Source organism: Notolabrus celidotus, chromosome 9 (assembly GCF_009762535.1).
Source record: "Notolabrus celidotus isolate fNotCel1 chromosome 9, fNotCel1.pri, whole genome shotgun sequence".
In the NCBI taxonomy this organism is placed as follows: domain Eukaryota; kingdom Metazoa; phylum Chordata; class Actinopteri; order Labriformes; family Labridae; genus Notolabrus; species Notolabrus celidotus.
Window position 1 is genome coordinate 22,623,134 of NC_048280.1, and position 15,196 is coordinate 22,638,329.

Below are 15,196 nucleotides of genomic sequence, written 5' to 3' on the forward strand. Positions count from 1 at the left end.
CACCCTCACACACCCTAGAAGCTCAAAGTCAAGTCTTTTCACTGCATGGTCATTGTTTTATTTTATTCCAGTAAGCTTGAATATCGTGCAAAAAAAAAAATCAAACAGTAAATGTGTCACTGTCCAAATACAAACTGGCTGCTCTGTATGTGCACGGACGTGTCTTCTTGCAGGTGAGGCAGAGGACGCTGGGAGTGACAGCTGTATGAATAAGAGGTGTGTGTGTGAGAGGACTGACTCAGCATTCTCAATACCTGGCTTTGCTGATCTTTTATCTGATTTCAGCTCTACAGTCGATTCATCATCATCTCTGTCCATTTTCAAACTCTTCTCATATGTTTTATGGTGTTTGGGGTTTTCCTCGTGGTAATGAAATTATCGATTTTCTAAACTTGTAGAATCAAATAGAAACATTCCAAGTCCCAAACAAAATATCTGAAACTTTGTATGAAAGAATGTAGAGCAGGATTTTACTTTTAAGCGTTAGACTTGAAAATGCAAATTGTACTCTAAGGTTAGATGTGTTCACTGAGCCCCATACACAAGATTATTTTCTTTAAACATTTCCTTGTTGTCCTCTTGTGTATAATGACCTGCAAGAATTGCACAATCTACAGTAGTTTCGCTGACAGCCTGAACTCTCGAAAAAACCACAGCCATGTCCTGCTCATCCCTCGACCTCAGAGTTACACCACATAAGGCCATGACCAGATGAGGGAAAACATTTGAAGCTGCCCTGGCCTTCACATGACATTGCAGAAAAGTATGTCTTTATTTTTTGCAATATAAAAATACCATCCAGCCAGTAAGAAACAGTAAAGATCCCTCTGCATTGTGAAGTGGTTGGAATGACATTTTTTTGTGTCGAAAACTGGTTAAAAGGGGACAGACAAAAGGACGGTACAAACCAAACAATAAACAGATGTGTTCAAAGGATGCTGGATTTATAAGCTTCCTCTTATTTCCTCTTCAGCATTGCATAGTGGCTCCTCTTCAATCAAATTCACAGTTTCAGAAAGACACATGCTAACACCTTGTGAGCATGTGTTCATTGTCCCCATTGCAGTCATTTATAGTAAACATTTGATAAAGGAAATTAATACGTAGCAGAAATGCCATTTAATCCATGATTCCAACAAACCCCATGTAGAAGAGCTCTTGTACAAGAGTTATATTTGCTCTTTGGTTCTGTTATTTAATCATCCATCTCATATTCTTAATGTTTCTCGTTTAAGACTCTGGACCATGGATTTCAACTGCATAATTTACTAGAAAGTAACTTCACTGAGAGAAGTCAGATTTGCAAGGTGAGGAGTTAGAGTAGTGGTTCAGCACTGATGCATTATACTGCATGCTTATACTGGGTTTGAATACCATCAGAGGCTTGTGCCATGTACCATATGCATGCCTACTGCCGCCTGGACCTTGCTTTTGAATTAACATATTGTACTGGCAAATAAATAAACCCTAACAAGCAAGCCTTGAAAGGCAGCACAGAGGTGTGGTGGTAAGGACGGCTCCCTCATAGTGAGATGATTGTTAGTTCAAAGCTGCTGCAGGGAAATGCAGGGAGAGTGCAAGGAAAGTAACTCTAAACCCCTAAGAGGGTAGAGATGGAGTTCTGTTACATTTATAAAAAACTATGTTACTATGTTTTTTTGATCTCGTTACGTTTCCAAAGTACATGAATCACATGTAATCTGATAATATTAGAAAAGTACTCAGATTACATGTGCTCTGATTACTTTAAAAAGTGCTCTGACATACATATATCATACATAAATATGTACTTAAGCGTCATTCTAATGCACAAACTGAAGAACATACTCGAACACATTCTGACATATTATTATGCTTATCCATATATGGATTTAGTTAAGTATACCGTATTTGTGTGAGTGCATAGTCAATACAGTACATATTTAAAAAGAACATACTTGGACACATACTTAAGTAAGTACTTGACTCTATAGGTACATTTATACATGCTTGAGTACAAGGGTTGTGCAACTTGCCTTTATAAGAATACAACCCAAATCTTGATATATATATATAGACACTGAATTGGTGTCAAGACAGTCTATGATTAAAATACAGAATGATTCAGTGTGATTTATTTGGTATGATGGGATCACATAATATAAAAACTGATATGTGAATCCCGGGTATACTCGCATCCTCTAAAAGAGCAGCATCTGGTTTGCTCACCTGGTAGTCTGGGTTTGATTCCAGCCTCTGCCAGGCCTGCCTAGTTACCCTATTCTAGTCCAATGATATTATATTTTCCAGAAGCACTATTTCACTATTAATATGACACTTAGTTAAAGAAGTGTACTGAAGAAAAGGACACAGTGAACCAGAGGGTTGACGGTTCAAGCCCCGGCATGGACTAAGTTTGTCAATTGGAGAGGTGCTGGTTCATTTGACTTGGCACTACCGAGGTGCCCTTGAGCAAGGCCCCAAACCCCCGACTGCTAGGGTGGCACTGATTGATGGCAGCCTTCTCACTCTGACATCTCTCAATAAGTGCATAACTGTAGCGTGTTAGTGCATCAGTGTATGTTTAAAAACAAATGTGTATAACACAATCAAAGAAACCCCAGAGTGTAAAACTTAAATTTTCCCCCATGGGGATTAATAAAGTACTTTCTTCTTCTTCTTCTTATGTGCGTGACATACTCAAGCATGGCACCAACAGCAGAATTGAACACCATTTAATGGGATACTAAATGGTAGCCAATTTAAACAAAGTTTTATGAATGAGAGTGCTGACCGAGTCTGTTGCTGTTGTTGTAGTTTCACTGGTAAGTGGGAAGTGGTTCTTCTGAGCTTTGAAAGCAGCTCCAGCGGCTGCAACACACAGAGCCAGCTCTCACACTGCATTTTCAACAGGAATTGCCTATTCTAGTTTAAATGTTGGTAGCTTAAGCCATTACCCTAACACAAACTTCAGCACACTCAACAATGCAGCTGTTGTGGTTTTACTTTAACTTGTTTTCCTTTTTCAAACCTGTATTTAGATGCGAACAAGCTTTTTCTACTAAGTTTGGAATGCTATGTATAAAACATTTTTAGAAACCCAATAATGTCTAAAAGTAGTCAAAGAATGCATGACTCCTCTCCACACACTGAGGAATAGAATGCATCATATACTGCAGGAATGCTCGAGGTTGATGCATGTCAGTCCAGTCCTTCTTTAATTTAACTACGGCAGTGAGTAAATTGGATTGGATTGGACCGGACTAAATTCTTGGAAGAAAAGTGTTGACATTTTTGGATTCTTCACTGCACTGTTCACAGATTACGGGCAGAGGTGGGTTGTGCTGTAAAATGGATATCTGATCAGTATCCATGCCAAGAACTATTCACCAGATTTCAACACTCTTTTGTTAGATGCGGCTAAAAGAGAAATACAGCGGAAAGGAAGGAGACAAGAAAGTAACTGCTGGTGAGGGTTTAAACCTGTAGCTTTTGCATTCCTGTTGACTCAAAAAGTGTGTTATGCAATTAACTATGTCTTATCAGAAAAAAAGTATATGAGAATATATACAAAGATTAAAATGTCCATTTCTGCAACGATCAAGCAATGATATCAGCCCTGACAGGTTTTGACTTGGCTTAAGAAAAATCATCTGTTTGTTTTGCTCTGTTGAATCCAAGAACAACTGTTAATGGAAGACCTTTAAACTTGATTTATTCAAGGTGTTTATGTAGCTTTTGCTGGTTTGGACTCGTTTTAGCTTCACAGTAAATACTGATGTTATCACACATGGCCTGCACATGGTGCAAACTCTTCCCTCAGGTGTTTAATGGTATGCACAACAAAACAGGCCATTAGTGTTCCAGTCTAGACCAGACATCCCATACCACTGTGAGATACATTTAATTGCTCTATAAAACAGAGGGTGAAAGTTGTTTGAACTTACAAGGATAATTCTGTCTTTTATTAAAAATTTCTTCCTTACCTCTTTTGTATGTTCAGTTTTGTCTTTTTCTCTCTATCCAAGCAGATATTGCATAAATGTATGAATTTTTCAGATTGCTGGCATTTCCCACGCATCTATGAGCTTCTTTCCCCTGAATTGTAGCCAAGCGCACATGCTTTGAAGAGACTCTGGCATGAGTAACCTGGCTTAGTGGATATAATGGAGATTTTACAGGTGTACTCAGTATCAGGTCCTGTGAAAAAAGAATATTCTTGGTATGTGAGGTACTATATTGAGGGTATTATACAGTTCCAGCATGAAAGCACTCACTTTTGGGAAAGAGAGATCTTTTATGGCAACCTGTAAGACGGAGGTGTGCCTTGTACTGCAAAATGTAATGTTAGAAGCTTATTTGCCTTGCCCATGCGATTAAGTTGAACTTTCTCATCTTTGTAGTTTTTGCAAAGCCCCGGACCTGCTGAAACATGCTTTTTTGATGCCAGTTACAACTGGTTGGCTTTTTTTTGGTAATTTTAGGGCAACACTGGGTATGAAAATAACGTTTTTTTCTGGATATCCAAATAGATATAAATGCCTTGTGCACATTAGCAAACTTGCAAAGCTCACCTTGTTGCAGTTAAGTAAGCTCACATAGATGGCGAAACATTTGAGATTTGAAGCCAAATCTAACAGAGCCATAATACGTCAAACCGGATTTTACAGTAGAATTCCATTGGAGCCTTGGGCAGCATGCTGCTCTGAGCAAGGCAGCTCAAGATAGAAAACACATGTCCGCCATCATAAGGCTGGTGATTGCTGCTTGGATCAGTTCTTCAAAGGGTAATGCAGGAAGTTTTACATGTTTTAGTTCATTACCTGCAGATTGTGTTTACCCTACTTCACAGCTGACACATTCCAAAGACTTTAGAGAATAATTTCCTCTGTCTAGGGAACTATAAAGTCTTGTTAATTTGATTACTTATTCTATAAAAAGACATGAAACCCAAAAATGTATGCATATTTAATTTATTAAGACATTAATAATTGAGAATTGTTTTCTTGCCATGTTAATTTATTCAACAAGTCATCTACAGCCTCTGTCCTGATGCTGCCTTTACTCTTCACTGCCACTGGTGCTGCCTGCCAATGACATGCAGGTAACAGCTTAAGCTGAGAGTCGGTTTAATTTGTCTGTTGTTTGTCAGTTTGCAGTTACACTGCCAGCAGCTATCAATGAAACAGTGTTATGAAATTTGTAATGAAATCTAAAAAAAAGCTGTAGTAACTGATTTTTTTTAGCCACTTTTGGGCATGACTGACATGTTCTCACCTTTAAAATGTATATTTGGATTTTCAATAAACAACAGATACAGGGCAACATCATCCATTTGGACACATGTTTTGCCAATAACATGTTCTTGTCCAATATCTACAATTTATTTAGCTTTGTTTTGGTCTCAACCAACCAAAGCAGTTGTGTTCCAGAAAACTGTAAAAACTATTTGATAGTTTGCTGAAACATGCCATGAAGCTCTCTGAAGCTGAGGTGAGCTACAGTGACAAATCTTTATAGATGTGTCTTGAGTGACCACCTCTACCGAGAAACAGTGATGTGGTCCATTGTTAACTTTACCTCACTGCTCACATCTGCTTTAATGTGAGTGTGTTCCATCCTCTCTGTCTTTGATTTGTCACATTTCTTTCACTGAAAAGAAAAACAGCCAGGTTACTATTCAGTTAAACAGCATTAGGCACACCTTGTCATAATTGTTAGTGATATGCCTCTAACTACAATAGTAGAGTATGTGTCTGCCTCTGTTTAAGGCCTTTGATTATTTCTTAACCTTAGGTTTGCAAAATAGTAGCTCATAAACTGATTTGACTCAGTAGAGATTACTTGGAAATCTCCACTTTCCTTTGCAATGGCACACTATGATATAATCTTGTTTATTATGACAACAACGACGTGTGAGTTGTCTGCTAGGACCTCAACCGTTAATCCTTTCCACAAAAGATGATCTGCTAGGACCTGTCTGAATAATTGTTTGGACCATCTTAGTCATATCAGCCTGCCCAGATCAAAACCCTGCAAGAACAGATTTGTCCTTCAAATCAACTCCTGAAACGCTCTTTTCACAATTGAAACACACTGAGTGGGTGTATTAAGGTGGATAAACAGCAAGACTATTTATTGTCTACATATTGTGTTTAAAAGCAGCAGGTAGACATGGCTTTCTCGTAGTATCAATCCATTTAAACCTTGGTATATAGAGGAGTATGATGGACTAATTTGAATAGATTTATCCAGGGATGGTGGCCCAGTTCTGGTTTGTGGTTCTGAGGTATGCTTGGAAATAAAGCATAGACTTAAAATAAATGTGGAAAATACTGCTGTGAACTGCATAATGAAGAAGTGGGTCACCATTTGAAACATGAAATCATTATTAAAGAGCACAGCTAAGTAACTGGATCAATCACTGTGTGTGTACTTGTTTCCTACTTTGTTTCCGAATTTTGATAATGTCTTAGCTTTCAGGAAGTCTTTTAAGTATTTTTGAAAGCTATTTCAAAAAGTGTCAACACCTCTTTGATCCAAACTGAAATTTTGTGTCATCAATCTCCATCTTTCGGCCTCTCCCTGTATCCAAACTGCTTGACCTTGTCTGCTGCAACAGACGGCTTTCCACCGATTAGCCTGGCTCTGCTCGAGGTTTCTGCCTGCTGAATGGAACTTTTTCCTTGCCACTGTTACCAAATGCTTGCTCAGTGATATATTTGTATTTGGTTCATATCAATAATGTTAGAAACAGGTCAAGATCTGCACTTGATACTTGCCTATATGATTGCTGTTATATTGTATGGTGTTGTTTTCTTCTGTCCCTGACCAAATTCTGTCTAGTTCCTATTTCAAATATTTTTTAATTTCTCTTCCCACTCAAGTAATTGCAGAACCCTTAAAAATGACAGTGTTGTAACCTGAGGTTCCTTTTTTGAAAATCTATTTTGAAATAATATGATGACAATCTGGCACAGCATCTTGCCATGCCTTTACATCGTACCCAGGTTGTTCTCAATAGTGTGAACTGATTGAACATTTATTCACAGAGAGGTGTTGTCCAGCTGAACTATTCTCTTGTGTAATCTGATTTAAATCCCTCCTACACCCGACCCCATGCTCGAGACGCATCAGAGACAAACAAGAATGAACATTAAAAAGACAGTAACCTGATCCACATATGTGCAACAATACAAAACAGAACTTTATTGTATCAGTACAAAAGCATTTCCCTCCAACCTACATACAAGGTGCTCACAGTCCAGTCCAGTACTTCTCCATGGGTCAGTTACAAGATATAAAACACTTTTAGAGTCATAAATGAACATAATTTCAGAAACATTCAATAGGATGACATGGTGAAATGTATAAAGAAAGAGAACTGACTGCTGTCAAGCATAAAACTGAGGCGCTAAAACAGCTTCTGGTGACATTAGTGCACAAAAAGGGGAAGTGATCAACTTACTAGCTGATGGCGTATCACAGTAATTGTCAGCATGTTTAAGAATTGCTTGTCAGAGCTTTTATAGGGCAAATAGACTCTATATAAAAACACTGCAGCCCTACTATAGGTGCTCTAAATGGCAGTGGTGAAGTAACGAAATGTTGTGGGAGGGATGTTGCTTCACCAACATCCATCAGCTCTAAACAACGGAGTGGACACTGAAGTAGTCGACCAGGATTGAATAATTCCATTTAATGTACTCAAATTGTACAACTGTCTTCTTGTGCAAATATTCTCTGATGAATGCTCTCTTTGGTTGGCTTAACCAATTACTATAAAAGTTTCTCAAATCAAAACAAAACAGGTAAAAGTCCTGGACTGAAAATTTGGGTTGGAGTCAGTTGGGAAAGTCACACTCTATAAAATAATATAAAAGGTTATATAAAACTTTATTATTATAAAACATGAAATACTGTTCAAATTGGAGTGTTACAGACACTAAGATACAAAGGTTCGTCTCATACTAAAAGAATTAATGTAATTCTGTGTTTCTAAAGTTGTGTTTCTCCTCGCTACACTTTACACAATCATTACTCTACAATATAATACAAATACATGATAATGATGAGAGTGGCCTGTTTTCACAAAACACAGCTATCTTGGGAAACATCCCAACAGCTGTAAAGACAATTTTAAGAAGCCAGTCGTGGCTGGAAGGAAATTGCGGTTTGTGTTACTATTTACAGAATGTGCATGAGCTGCTGAATGTCTTTAACACACTCAGTGCATTTCTTTGGTTGGTTCTTTGGGGTTGTCGTTGGCAGTGACATTGGTGAGTCGGACGTTTCTCCTGCTCAGTGCCTTTCTGTCCCGTACTTCACCCTCGGCATGGAAGCCACCATCAGCTGGTAGATCATAACGCCAATGATGGTGCCGAGGAATGGGGCAAACACAGGCACCAGGAACCAGCCGTTTCTGACCCTGAGAAGTGACAAATATAAGAGTTAATTATTAAGTTTGTTTGTTCTCTGGCAACATGGGTGATGACATAGCAAGTTTTTTGAGGGTATTCCAAATTAAAGTTCACAAACACTTCATTAGAAAATGTTCATTTAGCACTTACGTGAATACATCACTGCCCCAACCAGCCATTGCTGTGAAAATACGTGGTCCGAGGTCTCTGGCAGGGTTGACAGCATATCCAGAGTTAAAGCCCATAGACAATCCAATAACCAGAACCACGAATCCCACAGTGAAGGCTTCCAGCCCCTGGGGAATAGCATGGTTGTACGGATCCACAATGGCGAGAATGCAAACTATGAGGGCAGCTGTACCAATTATCTATGTTAGGGAGAGAAACGAGAAGATATCATGAGTTGGACATCACTGTTGTACCATCCATATCTCTTTTTTTTTCAGTGTGTGACATTACTTATTTAAAAAAAAATACCTGATCAAAGAAGCCATTGACAAGGGTGAGATGTTTTCCAGGGTAGGTAGCAAAGATGCCAGCTGTGGCCTTAGGTCCAGTCACATTGAAACATCCAGGATGATCCCATAGGGCATCTTAAGAGTGAAAAAAACAAATTAAAGCATTAACAATAGATTAGACCATTTTCTTTGACTGAAACATGAATACGTGTATATAAGGTTTCAACGTCATTATTTCTGTGGATCCTTACCGTAGTACATGCCGAAAATGATAGCAGCACCAAAGAAAGCACCGATTGTCTGGAAGAGGAAGAACATGGGGAACTTCCTCCAGCGCTCTCTTCCGAGCAGACACAGGGCAAAGGTCACGGCAGGGTTCAAATGGCCACCTGTAAATTTACATAATGACAATATGTCAGTACATTTTACAGGCAAAGTGCAACAATATTATCTTACTATGGACAAAAATCTCTTCATACAGATCCAGAAAAAGTAGAAAACATATATTAAAAGTTTTCCTTTAAATTGTACTTGTCTGATAAATGCAACTCTCTTAAAATCTGGGTTGTGATGTCACTGATTTCAAATTAGCACTTAGACATCTGACTTGGTCAATATGATTTCATAAGATGATTCTCTTTACCTGATATTTGTCCACAGACCAAAATGCCTAAAGTGGCTGCAAAACCAAAGGCAAAGTTGACAGTGAGAAACATGCCATGAGATCCACCGCTCAACACCAGCTGGGCCACAGCACCACAGCCAAACATCTGGAGGCAAGAGAGAAGAAAATCAGGGTTAGACTCTAAGTCGCAAAATCCACTCGTGCACATAAAGTTATCATTAATTCCTGTTGTCACACAATATTCGGATGTATTTTTTTGCACCAAATACACCAAAATGATTTCTTTGTCAATGTTTTTTAAAACAACAAAACATGAACAGAGCACATTTGGACCAAAGACAGACCATCAAGGTCAAACCAAGTAGAAAGGCTGGGCAGTGTGATCATTATCAGTGAAACCAAATTGAAACAAAGACTCTTATATGAGCTCTACTCAGATGTAAATGAGCTCTTTTGTGTTCATAACGTCCTGTAGGATACTTAGTAAGGTCATTATGTCGACCTTATTGAGGGAAAACTTTCGTTGCCACTGCCTTGCAAATTCATCTTGTAAAGAAAAAAAGTCAAGTTCCCCTTGGATGAAGGAAAAGGGGAAATTATGTATGTTTGTGGGCACACATGACTCACCATGTCAAAAGAAGACATATTCACAGGGTTGAGCTTAAATGTAGGAGTTTGAAAGCCAAGCAGGTGCTGTACCATTTATTCTTCTACTGTGTGGTTATGTAACAGTCTATTTTTGGTGTCCTCTCTGTATGCACGCTTTAAAGAAGTCTGTGTGGTCTCTGCCTGCTGCTCTTACAGCCCCCCTGATGAGGATACTTTTCAGACAGACCACAGGACTTACATATTGAGGTTAGCTTGAGGTAACCACACTCAGTGGGACTGGCGCCTGGGGGAAGCTCATCATCACTGGCCTCAGTCTAAACTCTTTTCCACCCCTGATGAGGCCAGTCAGACATGACTGGAAAGTGCTGGAGCAATGGGCAGAATTGTACCAAACTGTTCTTATGTGATGTGATAATAAAACATAGAAGGTTTAACTTAAAATCTCACATAAGCTTACATAAAACTTTGGATATGTCTGAATGTCAGTGGCATCAGATTGCAGATAATGGTCCATTAGCTAAAACATGCCAACTTTCCTACTTGGATCACATTTCACTGGAGATGTCTTATTTAAATCCCACACTTAATCTGTGAGCACTGAGTGTTATTTCTACCTCTAAAGTGCCAGTGTATGTGTGTTGTCTACATTCAAGAATTTCATCAGTTAGCCAAGTTGTTATACTGATGTTGTAGTTAACTTATCAGCACCAAACCACCTCATCAGCCAACATTTAACTAGCTGATTCAGCTGGTCGGGCATCCATGCGGCTACTCCAGGCTTTAACACAGTCGGAAGCTTATAAAAAAATGACCGGCAGCAGTCTACCTACTGAGACATACATTTGGGTATTGTTTAGGAGCTGAAAGCAAAGAATCTGCTGGCCTGGAACAAGTCTGTAAATCAGTACCTGCGTGATCTTTTTGAATTTAGGATGAAGGGCCACAGATGCCCTCCTACGGCGACACTCCACATCAGAGTGAAGGATAGAGTTTCGAAGTTTGAAATGCAGCTCATACAGACATTTTGACTTTTTCCCTTTTTGACATTTTCTAACTGTATGACCAAATTGATACCATACCTCCCACTGTTTGAGTGTAAAAATGATACACTGACATAAGCCTGCAACTGGAAGAAAAAAATAATTCTGTCCAATTATCCTTAAAAGATACTATGAGCGAAGAGCAACGTGCTAAGAATGCCAAATCAATAAACAAAGAGGTACACACACCCACACACGCCCTCTTCGCACATGTTACATATCTTTCTTAGCCGTCATCGATCAAGAGTAAATGGTTACTTTTAAGCTTAATTTAATCATTCATCAGTAAAAATGATTAAAAGGCTCTTATCTGGAGAGATAAACATTAAAAGATAAGGTTGGAGGTAGAGAAAGAGTTTGTTAATATCTGTTCCGAAGTTAAGTTATGTCAGCCATGTGTGTGATACGATGTCTATTGTTCTGCCAATGACCCTCCCAGCACTGCCATTGACATGTGTCACCTTTAAAATGACTCAGCCACACCTCAGTATCGAAAGCACACGCTGAACTATCTGAACATCAACATACATAGTTTAAGCGCTTGGGTTGTGCATACAAGTTGTTTCAACCTCATGTATATCAGCTTATGTGTTGTATATAATCTGCCTGAAATTATTTATTGATTTAGATCATGCTAATATCTGTACAGTAAGAGAAGAATTAAAAGTCCTTATTTTTTTAGTTAAGATTCAGAAGAAAGGGTTAACTTTTTAAGACAACTTTCTTCAACCTAGTGGTGAACCATAAAATGAGTGGTTTGTTAAAGCGCAGCCATGCTTTGAATGTTTAGCTATTACAGGAGTGTATGGGTTTCCAACTCTGCGGGATGTAAGATATGTAAAGCAGCAACTGTAAAACTGAAATGCAAAATTTCTGCAAAGACATGTATAAAAAATATTTCTGATGATAAAGCTTATTTTGTTTGTTCATCCCTTCTTCAAACTAGATTCTGATAAAAGTGTCCATCAATCCTGTATAACAGCTTTCTGATGTGGGCAACATTGAATGATGAGCTCCTTTAAATCAAACTTTCTTGAAGTTATTGGTAAAGGTGAACATTCTTGCCCACAAAGACTTCACCCACTGTAAAGGCTTTGGCTCCAAGATCCTGGATCCTGGCTCCAAGTAAATATTATTCCACAATTGTAAATATGGTTTTGTCCCCTGTGCATGGGATCCTTACCAACCCCTTTTTGTAATACAATAATTTGGCAAGTGTAAGAAACACTTGCACACCTCAAGAGTATTCACTGGCTCTGTCTGACACAAAGAGTGCCACTTTTCTTGCTTTAAAGTTTGTGTTTAGTTAAAAACTATTTCGAATCACTCAATTTGTACACGACTGTATAAAAATAATTACACATGAATACTAATGCTGTCATATATAGAGTTAACGATGATGCTACAACATCAAAAAAGAAATTCAAAGTCAAGGGTACTTAGAGAAAGCACTGAGGGGTCAGAGGTCAACTGATCAGTATTTGAGAACTTCAAAGCTTGTTTAAAGTTTTTCATCAAATATATGAAGATTAATTTGTTTTTAAATAAGGACACCTGACACAGCAGAAGAAGATGAGACATTATGCAAAGGCATACACACACACACACACACACGAAATAGCACACTTACCACAAGGATGAGGGTGCCAAGACACTCTGCCAGGGCCTGGCGCAGCAGCAGGTTACGGATCTGAAAGAACCGGGACAGTTTGTCCAAATACACCTTCTGTCTGCCCATGTTTTCTTGCTGGAGGCTGATTTGATTCTGAGAAGATAGGCACAGTTGGTAGGTAGGTAGGTAGGTTTTTCCTGAGTGACTGTGGAGCTGTGAGGACCAGGCTCCTCTTATAAGGCTGAGATGGGCTAGGCTGGGTTTGTGCCAAAACCGAGTTCAGCCCCACCCTCCGCACCACGCCTCCCTGTGAATCACACTCCAGTCCGGTTTTTGCTCTGGTACTCTCTCTCACTCTCTCTGACTCTCTCTGTCTCTCTCTCTCTCTCTCTCTCTCACACACACACACACACACACACACACACACACACACACACACACACACACACACACACACACACACACACACACACACACACACACACACACACACACACAGTATATACATACTTTGCATTACTTTACCTGTGAGCTTTCCATTGAACTCATCCATTACATACCTGAAACCAGATCCTTCAGCCTCCTCAGCACATACCTATCCATAACTTTAATTCATAGGAATCTATACACAATAATTATTTCGACTAAACCAGATTAACATAGATGAACACTAGTTTAGCTACTGTTGCCTGACCAGACTTTTACCTTTGACCAAATCTATATTTCAGTGCTCCAAACTTTCAACATTTACAGAGAGATACTCTTGATAATGGATACTACATTCCTCCTTTCTTATTCTCTCTCTATTAAACTTCATTTTACACTTCATTTCATTTCATCATTTTATTTAAAAAAACGCTCCTCGTAGATAAAAAGCAAAATCCCTGGTTCAGAAAGCCTGTATTCACCTAATGTCAAAACATCCCAATCTACCAAATTTCATAACAAAAATAGCCCTTGTAAAAAAGGCCAAATAGCCCTATTTTACAAAACACAAGTCCTTGAGAAGACATGCTGGTCCTCATAAGGCTAGAAATAAAATACAAACACATAACTGTATCTGTTTGCAGCCCTTACTGCTTCATTCCCACAGGTTTACACATGTCATTCTTCTTTTTCCTCTTTGCCCCTCACCTCATTTTCTCTGACCTGGTCTTTTGTCCCCCGCCTGAAACTTCATCACCACATATTATTCCTTCTTTGTCTGTTTTCAATGGAGGTGTGAGAACATTTCCAGTTTTAAAAGCCCACAGACATGCCTCTATCAGTAGGAATCAGAGTACCATTTCTGTACTGTTTAGAGACTTCTTTTGTTCATGTTGGCTATGCCTGTTTTGTTGTTGCAGGGGAGTACATTTTCAATTTGGATCTGCTGAACATTTTTTTCACACGTATGTATAAGACTTCTTGATGTGAAGAGCCTAAGTGGACTTTGTGGACTCATTTTTTTCATATAAAGTTTAGAATTTCCTATAAAGAATAACAAATTGCTGAGTTAGAATTAATGTAAACCTTAAGTGAAAATATTCCATCCCCCTGTCATGCTGAATGTATGTCAGGGGGAACAGGTTTAAAACAATAGTTCAGATTTTGATGGATATATTACATGCTTCATCACCAAAAAGCCCCAAGGCAATTTGAGTCATGTCTGTCACAGCGCCGGCGTCAATCCTACCTGCGTCATAAATGTTACGCAACTGTTATAGCAACTGTTTAATGCAGGCTTCATGGAGATGGGAGGGGCAAACAGAGTGAGACATCTGTTTAACAAAGATGTTAATGTGAGTTTTTGGGAACAAGATGACTGTGATCCAAGTTGATGCTGGCAGTATGAAACATACTCCAGAAGAAATGGATGAAACCGTTTCTTTTGTATTTAGTGTTATCAACATATCAAACTGCATTGTACCGCAGTGTTATTTGTTACCTGCATCACAGCTTGCACAAAAAAGGTTTTTACCATTGTTACACATTTTGGTCCTTGGCGTTATCTTTTGTTTTTTGCCCTTTCTTACACCCTTCAGGCTGTTTTCCTACAGATAAGATTAAGTAAGAATGAAAATTGCACTTAATTCAATACAAAATGATCGGTTTTGTGGATGCACTTTTTTTTTCTTTACCCATTCATCGTGTAGTGCTTCATTCTCAAAACCTGGAGTGCTCAGGTATTTTTCTTCAAAACTCCTTATATGACAAATTGTCCTGGCATACTTTGGTGAACCTCTCATTCTTCACAGGGCTTCTCAAGTTATCTCCTTTAAAGATTTAGTAGAGTGTTTACTTGGTTTTTGTTTCTATTATTCAGTTAACCTCTCCAGAAGAGATCCCATCCTGAAGGCTTGAGGAGCTGCATTTTTGGTCCACATGGTTTCAAACAACTCTTCGTGGAATAGTTTGGCTCTGACAGCAGACAGTAAATGGGAGAAGGAAAGGAATGGTGGCACCCACAAACA

The 15,196-nt window shown here is 38.8% G+C and overlaps 1 protein-coding gene across 1 annotated transcript; it reads right to left on the reverse strand.

Annotated features, from left to right (window-relative positions):
- Positions 1-7,163: 7,163 nt before the first annotated feature.
- Positions 7,164-12,890, reverse strand: aqp3a (aquaporin 3a). Its single transcript, XM_034692198.1, is given in 7 exon segments — positions 7,164-8,325; positions 8,328-8,407; positions 8,550-8,767; positions 8,877-8,992; positions 9,109-9,246; positions 9,501-9,627; positions 12,762-12,890. Coding segments are annotated over 7 exon segments (906 nt in total). The 5' UTR covers positions 12,870-12,890; the 3' UTR covers positions 7,164-8,206.
- Positions 12,891-15,196: the final 2,306 nt, after the last annotated feature.